Source organism: Mirounga angustirostris, unplaced genomic scaffold (assembly GCF_029215605.1).
Source record: "Mirounga angustirostris isolate CCGP_5_RB_7025 unplaced genomic scaffold, mMirAng1.0.hap1 SCAF_2, whole genome shotgun sequence".
Classification (NCBI taxonomy): domain Eukaryota; kingdom Metazoa; phylum Chordata; class Mammalia; order Carnivora; family Phocidae; genus Mirounga; species Mirounga angustirostris.
This window is the reverse complement of record NW_026991710.1, coordinates 31,573,605-31,588,968: the sequence shown is the minus strand read 5'-3', so window position 1 is coordinate 31,588,968 and position 15,364 is coordinate 31,573,605. Positions and strand designations below refer to the sequence as shown.

Sequence of the window (15,364 nt, the reverse complement as noted above, 5' to 3'; positions counted from 1 at the left end):
ACCCCGCCTGCCCACCTGGGGGCAGCAGCCTGGCACTGCAAGACGCTGGCTTAGGAAAAGTCCCTCGCTTCTGCCAACCTAGAAGGAAAGCGAATAAAAATTATGAAACCCTCCCTACAAATGCAGCCGGGTAGGGTACGGGACCTGCCTTCTTTAAACTCCATTTTATCATTCGCTACCAAGTAGAGAAATGCAGGCCCTTTAGATTTCTCTCTAGGGCAGAGTCTCCCTCACCCACAGAAGGAGACTGCAAAGTGGTGAGAGTCAAACCTGAACACAAAGAAACTCCTGGTTTGTATTAAAAAGACCTGTAATGATTTTATGTCTCGTGTGTCTAAGTGGAGCCACGTGCTAGAAAGACCTAGAAGGAGACCCACGGTTCAGACATATTTCTAAACGACCTACAACTTAACTTCACGTACTGCTCAACAGTCTATGTGTTCACCCTTCTAAGGGATGTTTCCTGGGGATGAATCTTTCCTTCTCTGTCACTTTGCGGGTGAGGATGAGCTTCCTTCCAACAGTTCTCAAACACGAACCACATCCAGAATGACCCGAGCGCCGTGGCTGTGCACACCCCCGGCCCCCATCCAGAAACTCTCCTTCGGCAGCACGTCGGGGAGGGAGGCCTTAGGAATGTGTTTTTCACAAGGTCTTCAAGGGGTCCTGCAAGTGACCCCTGCCTGGCCCCGGGTGAAACACCATTCCAGCCTACTCTGTCCACGTCTTCCTGACTTAATCTCGGGGGGACCCTAGTCCCCACAGCTTTGTTCCTCACTTGGCTACAGCTGCTCCAGGAGGCCAGAGGTCTCTCGGACACACACGGGGCCACCCGCAAGGCTATTCAGTCTGCAGCAGTCCCCACAGCTGCCAAACAAGGTTCTGTCTCTTGCCTCTTTCACCAAGAGCCTGGAGATTTCTGCATCTCCAGGGTCAGTGGTGACAAAGCAGCCCTCTGCCGTGACCCTTGCCCTCCCCATTGGCAGAAGAGGAGGAACCCTAACAATCGAAGGATCTCCAAGTCTCCTTCCCTGACGAGACCTGTGATCTGAAGGTGTTCTTAAATTGCTGCATTTTGCTCTCAGCAGAATTTGAGAAGGACTGGAGAAAAAATATGCTTTGTATAACTCCTCACAATTTTCATAAAATAGTGGGTTATCAGTGGTTCCATGTCTGTCTTCCCCACTAGAAGGCGCACTTCTGAGAGGGCAAGGAACGTACCAGGTGCTCCGAACTATCTGTGCATTCACTGAAGGAGATGGGGCGGAGCCGGGGGTGGGGCACAGAGAGAGTTCTTCTATAGGCAGCTTATTTTTAGGAAACATCTGGCTGAGTCCAGTGAGCCCTGGAACCGGCTCCTCCCGTGTCTGGGAGCATCTCTGCTGAATTCCACAATCAGTGACCCCAAGTTGGTAGCTTACAATTAGTCAAGGTGGGAGTCTGCAAATTCTATTTGAGGACTTCTTCTGAGGGGTATGGGGAGCTGGCTATTTGCCAGCACACCATGGACCGGTGTGAGGGATACAGGGAGGGTTCAGACCCCCACGAGAGGAGATGAGGTCATCCCACTTTATCATATGCACACACAGTTCCGTCACTCTGAGGTTAAAGAGCAATCGATATGCCATTTAGATGAGCAATATGTTATCATGATGTGCTCTTGATAATACCAGAGACAATGACAGACCCTCTGGAATTATGCACGTAGCTATTGGGGCAGGGATTTATTACACTCGGGTTGTGACTGTTCAACTCACCTCCATAAAGGCACGTCCCCAATTGGACAGACAGGTGTTCTAGAACAAGATCGCTGCACGGCAAATTCTAGGTACTTTTCTGGTTTTTGCTATTAACGCTTTTTAGTTTCTCATGTAGGACTTGACCCCAAAGATGACACAGAAGGTGGTGCTCGCTCTCAGCACCCATCTGCTGCTCATGAACAACCCATCTACTTCCCAAAGCACACAGGACTCAGCTTTTGTGGCGCAGCCAAGCGAGGCAAACTACCAGAAAGGGAGGGAGAAGGGAAAACCCTGTCGGCCCTGCTCCAGTCAGTCTTCTTAAACACTCTCAGACCATCCTTCATTCTGGAGGCTCTTCTCCTCCTCATCTTTTATGGACTCTAAAACAGCAAGGAGAAAATTCTTCTTTATAACACTTGGATTATAGCTCCTTTTCTTTAAGATAGCAGGTAGGTTTTAGACCTTTGGTTAAAATATGTTAAGTGGAAGCAAAAATCAATACGATTGCCCCCATGCTGGCTTGTGGAGCCAGCCGCGTCCCTGGACACCTGCTTTGCCTCTCACGGCAGCGTGGGCATGGCTCACCCCAGTTAGGCGTCACTGTTGCTGTTGGCGGGTCTCTAGAAGTCCATCGAAAAATACTACCTCTGGTCACCGAAGACTCACCAGACCTCTGCGGAGTATATCAACTCCGTTACCACTTTACTGACCTATGAAACACAGACTAATAATGCAAGTAATCGATGTGAGCGAGGGTTAGGAGCCGTTCCTATCTCCGCTCTTGGATTTCACGGTGTTCCCATGTTTCTGGACCTGTTCACATTTTGTTCCAGCCAAATCCCTCCTATCAGGGAAGAGGCTGGAGAGCCTCAGGGGTGGACATACTGAGGGCAGGAAGGTATCCGGGCTGGGGTGGCAGGGAGAGGAGCCCCTGAAGTGGTAGAGGATAGAGGAAGGGAGCCTGAAGGGGGTCTCCGGCTGCTACTTTTAGTCAATGGCAGCTTTTAGTGTGGAAATGGGGGGCACAGACAGGGGGCAGGATGCCTGGTGTCCACGCTGTCCACTCAGAAGAGAAAGGGTGCAATTACCTGTGGGCTGCACAAATGACTACAGCTGGAACCAGACTTAAAGGATGGGGCAGGTTCCTGAACTGAGAAGGATTTGCTAAATACCCTCTGCTCAGCCCTGAGAGAAGCTATTTTCTCTTGGCTGGGTGTGGTCAGCTCTGAACGTGCGTTGCCACGTAACCAGAGGCAGGGAAAGCTGCACTGGTATGGAGCAGGCAGCTCCAAGAAAGCGAAAAGCTGTACAGTGTCCTGGAAGGGACAGGATACAGAAACTAAGATGACCCAGGTTCCAGAACTTTCTGCCACTGAGTAGCTTGTAACTTGGGCAAAGTACACACGCCTCTCTGGGCTTCATTTATCACCTCTACAGTGGAAATAACATGTGCCCAATTTCATGGAGGATAAAGTTGAAATCGGACAAAGCTCAAGAATAAGTTTTATAAGCTATAAAGCACTGCCTGACTACAGAGTCTGCTACTCGTACTCTTTGGAGGAAAACATCTTATGAAAAACTGATTACACTAACAGCTAATTTCAGAAAGGAAAGCAAGAGGCAGGAAAACAGAAACTCATGAAGACCCAAAATACAACCAACCAACAGGCATTCTGTTCTTCCGGCCCAGACATAGATGCCACTTCCTAAGAAAAACTGAAATGCTGACTTGTTTTTGCTCAGCACGACGCACCTTTATTGGGTCTCGAGTTAGCTGCCATGCAGACCAAACAACCCACTGGGCAAATGCCACCCCCTGGTAAGAGGTGAGCAGGAAGTGCTGGTGAAGTTCGCAGGGACAGCGAAGTGAGGCCTCCCCGCACCCGACTAAGCGGAGCCCCCAGGCCGCGCACCCTGGGCCCTGCTGCTCGGTGGTTTCCCCAGCTCCAGTCAGGACAGAAGTCAGGCTCCGGTAGGGGCCCTGGATAAAACCTGCAGAGATGCACAGAGGCTACTTGGAAAACGTACTGTTGGAAACAGCTCCTTTTGGGCCTTGGGCGGGTATTCGGAGGACATCTGCAGGCCAGACCAGGACTGGGGAAGAAGTGAGCTGGAGGTGGCCAGTGCTGTCAGGGAGGGGTAGCTGCAGCTGGCCCTGGGGGGGGGGGGGCGGCGCAGAAGGGTGAGTGTAGGGGGTGCAGAGGGGTGAGGGTGGGAGGAAGGCAGGGACCAGAGGACAGGAGTGCTGTCTGGCTCTGCCCATGAACAAGAAAAGGCAGAGTCTTGGTTCACACGGACCCAGTGCCAACAGGGGGACAGTCTGCAGTGGGCTCCGGGCGGGGGAGGCATTCCCACCCTGGGCCCTGGCACTGACGTGGCCTTTTCTCCCCACCTCTGCAGAAAAGTGAGTATGTCTGAGCACTGGGAGGCACAGGGACGACGCTACCCAGGGAAGAAGAGGAATACTGAGGGAAAACTAAGAGAACATCCGGATGGAGGAGGGGAAAACGTGCTCCCTCCTCCTCCTCATCCCAGGAAGGAGTGGGGGGCAGGTGGAGAAACTGGCTGCACCTCCCACCCCCTTCCACCTCCTACTCTCAATTTATTTTTCACTTCATTTCACGTGATAAGAACATAATGTCATTTTTCTGTTAGTCATCCCATTAGCAAACACAGCAAACGCAGCTGCCAGTTCACAAAACTGCTTTTCTGGGGGTCAGTGGGCCACATGGGCTCCAGCCCCATGCCTCACACTTGTCCCCCAGCCAGCCGTCTCCATGGGAACGCCCAGGGCTTCCAGGCTCAGGGGGCCTTGGGAAGGAGGGGCCTGCCTTCCAGAGGGGCTAGGTCCTGCCCTTTAACCGTGTGTCCCTGCTCAACAGGGCCAATCCCCCAAGGCTGTCATGGGGGTCTGGTGAGAGTGGGGCGCTAGCAGGGTGCCCCCTGTTCAACAGCTCCGATTCCTCCAGCATCTACTATGTGACAGGCTCTGTCCTCAGAGCTGGGGGTACACTGGGAAGTCTGCCCCAGGCCAGCCAGCAGAGAAGGGCCATTAAAAGGCGCTGCTGGGTAACTGAGGACAGTGGCTGGGGAGGGGGGTTAAAGAGCACACAGGCTCTGCAGTCCCGCTGCTCAGTGGCACACTGGCTGTGTTATTCTAAGCAAGTTACTTAACCTCTCTGCAGTTCAATTTTCTCAACTCAGCAGGGACAGAACCACACCTACCTGATCGTGTTGTGAAGACTAAAGAAGGGAGTTTTAAGTAACTTCACACAACATTCAGCCGCAGGTTAAGTCACGTATTGGGCTTTAACGGATAATGATAATCGGAACAATAAGGAATGTGGGAAGCATCATGGCAGGACAGCACAGGGTGGGACAGAAAGGCTTAACAGAAACACCTACTCCAGTCTGAAGGTGGGAGAAGAGGCTAGGGGGTCAGGGGCAGTTTCTTGGAGAGGACATCTGAGCTTGGACCTAGAGAAGAACTTCTATGAAGTTAACCCTTTATTTAATCTGCTACGTGGCTAGACAGGTAAGACTCCATGCTGACTCATCGAGCCCACACCTCGAACTCCTGCGCAATAGCCTCCCTCCCTCCTGGCTGCTACACTGCAGGAACCTCAGAGAACCAGGCCACTGTGAGCAAAGACAACAACTCTGGGGAGCCCTTGGCGGCAGCAGCCGGGATGGAGGTTCCAGAAGCAGGACCGCAGGCCCGAGCTCCTGCCACGTGGGGCGGGCAGGGTTCCTGGGAGCACCCCACCTCCACCCCACTCACAGCCACTGACAAGTCAAGAGGCTCCTTCATACACCCTAGTGATATGCTAATTCCACGAGTCCTTCACTGGGGCAACTGCAGTTATAGCCAAAACACTGGTTCCATCTTAGTGTTTTCAACACTGTTCAAGAGACAAGTGTGCCACCCTGTTCCCAAAATAAAATGGCCCAAAACCCACCCACAACTGCTTTCTACAATTTTTCTAATAAGTCCTGTTTGTAATTAGTAAAGACTAGGGAGTGGCTCCTGTAATTAGGCCAAGCATCGGTTCTGACACTTATGTTCTCCGGAATGTTCCTTCGATGGACTATAAAATCTCCTATCGATATTGGAATTACTGAACTGAACTACGATCACAACCGGAGCCTTCAAGCAGAGCGGAGTTAACAAGCTGCCCAGACAAAAGAGAGATTTTTATATACTTGAAGGCATCTGTGATTACTCCAGGGCTTTTCCAATTCAAAGACTCAGTGGTAAATTTTGATTGCTAAACCTAAAGGCAGATCACTAAATAACTCATACAGTCTCTTCACATTTTTCAAGTGAGTGAAGCTTCCATTTTCATGTCACATTGACTGCAGACTTACCAAGGTCGATAAGAATCGCATGCTGTTGGGAGGTGAGCCGTTTTAAGAGTTCTTTGTACGGCGTGTCCTTTGGTCGCTGTTTGCTGGGAAACTGGTGTTGAAGGCGGTATTGCTCTGCTAGGAATTTCCAGATTTCCCCCCGGAGATGACGTGGCACACCTTGGGGGCGGGGGAGGGGAATGCGGGCAGAAAACAGATTTTATGCTCAGAGTACGACCTAATAATGAAGAGGAGTTCGGTTTCATTCCACTGACCCAACCTCTTGTTCCATACGGATTAACAGCATCAAAATGGAAAGGAAACAAACAAAACTCTATTCTATCTGCTCCCCTTCCTGCCTCCCTCCACAGCCCCATCCTTCCCCCACCTCCCCGGCCCCTCACTCTCCCTTCAGCTCTCAAATACATACTTTGTTCGGACTGGGCTAGACCCAGCAAGGGATGAACTGGTGAATGACACGAGCCCCTATCTAGGGCCAATTCGTAATGTTCTAGGCACATAAAATTACAATGCACAACGTCGTCTCCTACAAGGGACGTGAGCCGAGTGAGGGGGTTCAGATGAAGGAGAGCAAGAGGTCGTGCAATCCTTCACTTGTGTCAAGATGTCAGAGTGTGGGAGGAAGAGAGAAGACGAGTCAGAGGAAAGAACTAGAAGCCTGGTGCGCACTGCGCACGTGTGGAGGAGGCAGGTGGCAGTCAGGCTGGAAGGGTTTTATTAAGAGGCGACATGAAGGATAAACAACCTGCACTTTATTTAGCAGCCGTGGGGAGCTACGGAATGTTATTGAGCTGGGGCGGGAGCAGCCTAATCGGGGAATGCTGCTTAGACACCGCGTGCCAGGTGGGCGGAGAAAGGGAGGAAAAGCTGGACACCGTCCACATAAATGTGCCTCGGGGAGCATTCAACCGGTACCTGAAAACAAGAAAAGCTATCCGAGAGCCTCTCCTCCATGTTTTAAACACAAGTGATTTGAATACTCAAAGTGATTAAAAATGTCACCTGAAACTATGAAAAGTTCTCTTAAAGCCGATGATGCTATTTAAGGCAAACTTTAGTAGCAAGAGTGACGGTTTTGATTCACAATTTTTGGTTCACCATTCTGCTGTTGTTACAAGGCCCAGATGTGGAAATGGGGGAGAAGGGAGCCTGCAGAATAAGACACCAAATCTTTCTCATCTCTCACAGGAGCTCTCTTGAGAGAAAAGGAAGCTGCGATTTAGGGACAAACTGTGACTGCTTTGTACACTTCCCGGCTACTCAGAGCGCCTGCCCAGGGAGACCATGTTCCTGGCTTTCCACTGGCCATGTCTGAGGGAAGTTTCAGCAGCAGGTGACATTTACCATGAGGTCACCAGGCGCTGCCACCATTCTAAGCACTCTGTCATTGCCGAGGGAAACAAGATGATGATCCTCATGGTAAAGACGAGGAAACTGAGGCCAACAAGCACAGATCCCTCACCCGAGATCACCCAGCAGCTGGTTCGGAGCAGAGCAGAGAACGAGCCTGGTGTTTCCCTCTTCACGTCTTCCCTGTCACAACAGTCAGACAAGCTGCTCCTCAGAAGGGTACTGGAAAAATGTATGTTGTGTTCCTGCCTGGCAGTCAGTAATAAAATCATCATCTGTGGCTCTGAACCAGAGAACACTCAAGGTCATTTATTACCAGATCCACAAAGAACTATTTAGAGCAATCACTCAGCCATCTCTTAGAAATACTGTAGGTGGGGCGGCTGGGTGGCTCAGCCAGCCAGGCATCTGACTCTTGATTTCAGCTCAGGTCTTGATCTTGCGGTCATCGAGTTCAAGCCTACACTGGGCTCCATGCCCAGCATGGAAAAAAATATTATACTTGGGGGGAAAAAAAAAACAACTTATGAAATAAATAAATAAATACTCTAGGTATGGTAAGTAATTTGATTTTTCCCTTACACATACCAGTTGTAAAAGAATAAAAAAGGTGAGCCTGTGGGAGATACCCAGGACCACACTTAACTGTGACCACACCCACACCTTCTCTAAATGCTGGTCTCACAGCATTCATCTCATGACCTTGTGTAGTCCCCAAAAAACATATGTCCTCATCCTAACCCCCGGAACCAGTGGACATGATTTGGAAAAAGAGTTTTTATGGACTACAATGAAGGTCCTGAACTGAGATCATCATCCGGACTATGCAGGCGGGTCCCCTAGCCAAGGACATGGGTCTTGATAAGAGACGCAGGGGAGCAGGCAAGAGGGGCAGGCAGTGTGACCAGGAGGCAGAGACCCCAGTGCCACAGCCCCAAGTCTAGAAATGCCAGCAGCCTCCACAGTGGCCAAGTGCAGCCCGGCCGACACCTCCACTCCAGACTTCTGGCCTCCAGGAGTTCGAGAGAAAAAAGTTCTGTTGTTTTAGCCACTAACTTTGTAATCATTTGTTATGGTAGCAACAGGAAACTAATACACCCTGACGTCTGCCTTTGTATATTATTCCACTCCTCTCTCTGCTGTCCCTGCTCAGAGAATACCTTATGGTGTGAGTACACATGCACACGCATGCGCAAGCCCTCAACATTTCAAACTATATCAGAAGTAAATTTGGCTTGAAAGACAGTCAACATGTTAAGTGATTTATAGTGGGGCTTTTCACAGAGTATTTTTTTCAGCCTGGGAAATTTTCCCAAAGTATGAGATGACCAATTTCCTCTTGTTACTAAATCATTCCCATTATCTTATCAGACCTTTATTTTTTGGAGGAAAAGAATACTCCTTGTGTCACTGGACAGTACCACATATTCTGGTATAGGAGAGCTTAGGTTTTGTGATTTAAAAACAAAGAGTCATGCAAGTTGGAGCCAGTGCCTTTGCTGAGAAGGACCTGGCACCCACTTCCCCAGGCTCAGTTTGCCTTCACTTGTAACCCACTCCTACCCCAGGCCGGCAGGCAGGGTTCAGCGTGGACAGGAGGCCACTCTCCCCCTAAACGTAAATACCTTTTTTTTATTTTTACTGACTTCAAAAGTAATTTGTGCTCACCATTTTTTTTTTTTAAAAGCCCTTCTAAAGATGCAAAAGATATAAAGAAAGTGAAAAACCACTCATAACTAGAGTGAACATATAATTCACCACCCAAAGCAGGAAGCTCTTGAAAGCAAAGGGAGGAAGGTATTAATTATTTCACTGGGACAAGCTGCAAACTAGGGCTATGCTGGGTAAACCGGATGTATGGTCATCCTGCCTATTACTCAGATATCTGCAAATGTGTCATACATGGCTTCCTACATATGTGCACACAGAGAAATACAACTATGAGACCGTGCGCTACTTATCTCAGACATCTTCTGCATCAGTAATTATAAATCTACTGCATCACTTTCAAGGACTATGGCACAGGATGGTCACACGGTTGGGGTTTTTGGGTTGTTTTGGTTTCTGACTCTACAATGCCACAATAAGCATTCTTCCTACTGCAGGGCATTTGTGACTGATTAATTTCTAGAACAGGTTTCTAGACGTGGCATTGCTGGATCAAAGGTAAGGAGTGTTTGCATCTGGCCCATATTGCCAGCTGCTCGGGTGGCCTTTTCACAATCTCATTCCTAACAAGTACGTGCCGGTTCATAAAGTTCTACCTTGCTATCTTTAGTGAAATCATTTAAACCCAGACTAAGCTTTCAGTTACTTAAAACTCCACAGTATTCTTCTTTCTTCCAAGTTGACACCCTAATCCTGCTGCTCTCATCCAGTTTTAACTTGGAAAGCTTATAAATCCCTTTTTTCCATCACTTAGGGGGTCCTCAGATCATTAGGAGGAAGGGCCTCATCACCCACACAGGACTGTCTTCTCTTTTAAATAAGGCTCCATGGTAACCTGGCCTCTACCTAAAAGGCCAAAGGGGTGGTTCTGATTTAATCTCATTTCTTATTCTGAGCTACAAGATGGACTGTGGGCATTTGTTTGGAGTCATTACATCGTACATGTTGAAACCAGCCAAGTAACTGACAAAGCCCTTTGTGCAGTTAGAAACAGAGTTCCTGTCACGCAAGGTGGTATGGCCATGCCAGCGGGTACAGAGGGGATTCCAGGTTTGGCTCACCTCAGCATACAAACCATACAATCACCTGGCCTAAACTTCACTATACAGCCTCCAGATGCCAGAGTGTTTCCATCAGTTCCCCCTCATAAAATGCATAATGTAAACCAATATATCCAGGTGCCAGGCTTCTAAGAAGCTCAAACACTTGGAAGAGTTGTCACAGACCATGTGATTTACCTTTTGTAGAAGCAAAGCCACCTAAAGACCATCATGTAGTCAATAGTGAAAAGGGAAAGAACAGACTCATTCCTCTCTCTGCTTTCTCCTTTTTCCAGACAGCAATCTGGGGCCATCTGGGGCAGTGGTAAGCCTCCAGCAACCACTACGGGCACAAAGAATGTGAGAACTGGAAGAGAGTTGTGAGACCCTCACTATGCCTCTCATTCTAGCAGCCAGGAGGCCTGCGCCCAAAAAGGCAAGGACACCCGCTAAAGGTCACACCGGGAGCCACTGGCCAATTTGGAGCCTGACTCCTCACCACCCACCCCATGTCTGGTCTCTGAGAAGAGCACTGCCGAGGCAGGTTCAACCACAGGTAGTACCGTGCGATGGCGAGAACTCTAGCAGACGGGTGTGTGAGCAGCTCTGTGGCCCTAGGCCCATTACAATTGAGCCATGTTTCCTTATCCATAGAAAGGGGAAAGTCATAATTAGCAAAAACCTATTACTAAAACTAGTGCTGTGAAATTCAGATAAAGTTTAAATAATGCCTGTAGTAGGCTTCAGAAAACTGCTTTGCATCACCCACTGTCTTAGAGATGAATTACACTTGTGTAACTTCTTCCATTGAGCTGCTAATAAAGTCAGAAGAAAACTGTAAGCTTCATACATATTTGTAAGGCTTGGTCTAAACTCTTGGTTATTCATGACTGCATTGACCAGAACTCAGTAATCACTAGATTAGACTCCGAAAGTCTCCGATCTTGCCAGCAGATGCTAATATACATTTACTTAAAAGAAATAGTTGTTTTACTTGAACACTAATAATCATCAAAGTTAAGATGTAAAATGGAGCTACTCAAACTAGCTGTGATGAAGAACCAATTTTTGTTTTTTTTTTTTAATTTTTTTATTTTTAAAGATTTTTATTTTATTTATTTGAGAGAGTGAGAATGAGAGAGAAAGAGAGCACATGAGAGGGGGGAGGGTCAGAGGGAGAAGCAAACACCCTGCTGAGCAGGGAGCCCGATGTGGGACTCGATCCCGGGACTCCAGGATCGTGACCTGAGCCGAAGGCAGTTGCTTAACCAACTGAGCCACCCAGGCGCCCTTTTGTTTTCTTTTAAAGTGTTCTAATCCACTGCCTGTACTTTTTATAAAACACACTACAAGTGAATTTATAAAGGAACATGAAACAGGAAAAAAAAGACTGATACAACATAAGTCCACATTTTCTTTTTCTTTTAAGGATTACCCTCATCAAATTGCTTGGAAAAGTTTTTAAGTGCTTAGTCTCAAGTTCTCTACTTAGGCCAGTCGCCTGTGGACTGGCACACAATCCGTAGACCGCACTGACAAACAGCAAATACTGCCCACCCACCCGGGCCTCCCAGGATAGCAGGCACACGCAGTGTGCTTCCAGGGATCAGCTAATTTACTGCTCAAAGCAATCACTGTCATCACTCACATCTTACACATGGAGAAAGTGGGGCTCAGGGAGGTTAAGCCATTTGCCTAGAATCACAAGGCAAATCAGGAGGGCTGGGATCTAAACCTGGGACTACCTGTCTGAAGTCTGCACAAAATTCTGTTGTCTCCTGAGAGTGCTCAGAGAAGCTGTGCAATTAGTTTTCACTTTACCATTTAACTCAGAGTATGTCATCATTGTAGGCAACCAAGGTTGCCTGCAACCAAGCCCTGTTTTCCTATCTTCTTCCTGTTTTCTGTGCTTCTGGGCATTTTAATTAATTAAGAGGAATACTAATGGTGGTAAAATTTACATCAATTAAGATATCTGGAAACAGATTGGGGAAAGACATGGTAACTAGGAGAGAAATGGCCACCAAAACTGGACTTTAACATACTTTTTTTATTCCATACTTCTCCCCCCTAATAATCAATGTGAGGTAAGGATGGCTGGATGGATTTCCCATAAAGCTTACCTTGACCAACAGCCGAATGCATTTTCTCCATGTCAAACTTAATTTTTGATCTTCCTGGGGTGCTAAGCATCTTTTCCCAAACTGTGGTTACTTCTTTGAGACAAGGAGTGATTTCTTCATAATCGAGCTTTAGGCGCTTGTTCAGCAAATCATTTTCAGAGGCTAGAAGACATCATTTAAGACCATGTTAGAGAGAATGCTATGGCTGCCTACTCACACAGCACTGCTGAGATGCTGAGCTGTTACAGCCAGCTTACCAGGTCCAAACTAAAGTCACTGTTCCTGCGCCACCCCATTTTCCTTACCTTGGAAAAAACTAAATGCACCTAGGAGGTATCCTTGATTTCTCTTGCCCCTTCATCACCCCCAATGAGTCCTGTTGGCTCTGCTATTACAGTACATCCCATACCTGTCCAGTTCCAGCAATCTCCATAGCTACCCTATTAAACCACAGATATCTCAAGGACAGGAGCAGTGTGTTAAAATTCCTGGTGCCTGGCATGCTTAGAGACCAACAAAATTTATTCATCTGAACCAGAAGAGACCCTCCAAGGACAGTTTCTCCTTGGTTAGAGCCAAACCTCCTTAGGTAGCTTCTACTTAGTCATGTTTCTGCTTCCTGCAGCTCAACAGAAGAAATCTGCCCCTCTCATAGGACGTTGCCCCAAATACATGGAGGTAGTTATTATTTCCCACCAACCTTATTCAGCTTAAACTGCATTAAAAATGTACCTAAGTTACCAAAATGGGGTGGGGGAGGGGAGAGGAATCAATAAAGGAAAAGTTTAACTTGACAATTCTCAGGATTCGATCAGACAATTTCACTCCCATCTAAAACCACTATATCCTATTTCGACAGTGGTAATGCTGTCAGCCCCCAAATCCATTCCACCTCACATCTCAGATCCTGACTACGAGTGTATTAGGACAGCAGGTAGGATGCATAGCTAAGTATAAGCCAATACCTAGGCCTCTGCAGAACTGATCAACTACTGTCTTTTATGATATAATAAGCAAAGACTATGTCCTAAGTACTTTATATTTAGCAACATTTCATCCTAATAACTCTCTGAGGCAGGGTTCTGGGTGAGAAAACCGAGGCACAGAGGCTGAGTGGTTCCTCCACGGTCCTGAGCAGGAGGTGGAGGGGCCTGGGGCCCTTGCCCTTCTCCACTGCTCGGCAGAGCTTGCTGTTCTTAATTATACAGTTTTTCTGGGATGAGGCATATATCTATCGGGGGTCTTAAACGTTTGACAGAATCCAGTGGAGCTTTCTGGGCCTAGAGTTTTCCGAGTGAAAGATTTCCAATACGAATGTGATCTCTTTAACAGATACAGGGCCATTCAGATCTTTTTCTTCTCATTTCAGTTTTGGTAAGTTGCACTCTTCACGAAGTTTGTCCATTCCATCTAAGCTGTTACGTTTCTTGGCATAAACTCATTTTTTGTCCTAGAGACACTGATAAGTCAATGCAAACATCTCATGAGTCTGTCCTCCCCCAACCCCCTGAAAATACGTGCACTCTCCCCACCCCCACATTATTCAGGAGGAGAGGAGGCTGCTCATAGTCAGCCCAGGCCCACAGAAGTAGGAGGTGCTGGAGGCAGGATGTGAAGACCCCGGGCTTAACCACTACACTTCTGTGTACACTTCAGTGCCTATTATTTTTAAGATGGGAATTACAGCTACCTTACTGAGTTGCTCTGATGAGGATTAAAGGAGATGAAATATACTAAACATCTACAACATGTCTACTAATCAGCAAGTGCTCACAAATTATCCAAAATATAAAGGCAAATAAGGAAAAACATGAAACACTGCTTTACTAATTAAGTGCTGATAACATGAAATAAAGTATTTTCTTTTTCCATATTAGAAACTGAGCAAAGGCTAACTCCGTTAATCTGGTTAATGCTCCCCTGATTCACTGGATGCAAGGATTATGTACTTAACTGACCCAATTACCACCTTCAGGTACAAATGCACCAAAAGATGGTGCTGAAATAGCTGCAGAGCTCCCTAGCTCCCTCGTCCAGCTCTCATTTCATAGACACAGACACTGAAGTTCACAGAAGGTACAGGGCTTGCCCAAAGTTATTCACCAGCTGGTGGGTAGTCAAGCGACTCTGGGCCTGGGGCTGCCTCACCTATGATTCTTCATCTACCACTTTATTCTCTTCCTTCTTACTTTGGATAATACGTTTTTCTAAGGTCCCACTAAACAACCCTGTGACAAATCGGGTTCAGGACTAGCTTTGCTGGGGACAGAGATTGCAGGTAGCACTGGGCTCTCGGTGCCAATGGACGTTTCTCTGGCAGTGAACTCTGCTGTGAGCCTTTGGGACTGACTGAAGAGCCCAGCAAGCAACATGAGGAACCCGCTCTGAGGTCAACAGAGCGATACCATCCAGCCAGAAGATTCAGTTGAAAAGGCTTAGTCCATGTATGTCACTGTTGGCCCAAGCACCATCCTGCTGTGTGAGTATCCCAACACTGCTGCCTAAAATCCGTAGCCTCCAAAATGTCTTATCAGGCAAGGCAGTTGGTGCATTCTTGTGACAAACGTCAAGGCTCCCAGGCAAGGCCGTTAGATATAAGACCAAACCGTTTAAATTATTAAATAAGAGTCTACAAACCCATGATTGTGCTTTCTGGGGCTAGGGCAACCAGGACTGCATGAGATCAAAGGTAACTCTGCAAAAAAGTCCTCTAAAATACATATTACCATTTACCATGGATGTATGAGTGAACTTGGACTTTGAACTAATAATCTTCAGGTCCGATTTATGCCCATTACACAGGGTAGGATGGAGCTGCCCATCCCCAATCCCGCACTATTAGCAACTGCCTTCACAGATAAAATGTTCTTCCAACTGCCACCATTTCTTAAAAACTTAGCAGGGAAAGGCTAAAAGGCTGGAAGCATCAATGATTAAATGACCTCCAAACCTGTACAGATTTTAGAAAAATTACACTCAATCTTTATTTTTTTATAGCCAATAGGAAAAAAACCTTTAAAAAAATACCTTCAGTTACGATTCCATTAAAATTCAAAATTCAAATGTGTCGTTG

The 15,364-nt window shown here is 47.4% G+C and overlaps 1 protein-coding gene across 10 annotated transcripts in view; it reads right to left on the bottom strand.

Moving 5' to 3' along the window:
- Positions 1–15,364, bottom strand: part of TBC1D1 (TBC1 domain family member 1) — a 230,385-nt gene that overhangs the window by 29,455 nt on the left and 185,566 nt on the right. For all 10 annotated transcript variants that reach the window (XR_010409330.1, XR_010409331.1, XM_045881325.3 and 7 more), the window contains 2 exons: positions 12,292–12,453; positions 6,111–6,269 (listed from right to left, as the gene is read on the bottom strand). Coding sequence is in view for 8 of the 10 variants with exons in the window: in XM_045881325.3 (XP_045737281.1) it covers positions 6,111–6,269; positions 12,292–12,453 (321 nt within the window). In the remaining 2 variants the exon portion in view is untranslated. The remainder of the gene's footprint in view (positions 1–6,110; positions 6,270–12,291; positions 12,454–15,364) is intronic.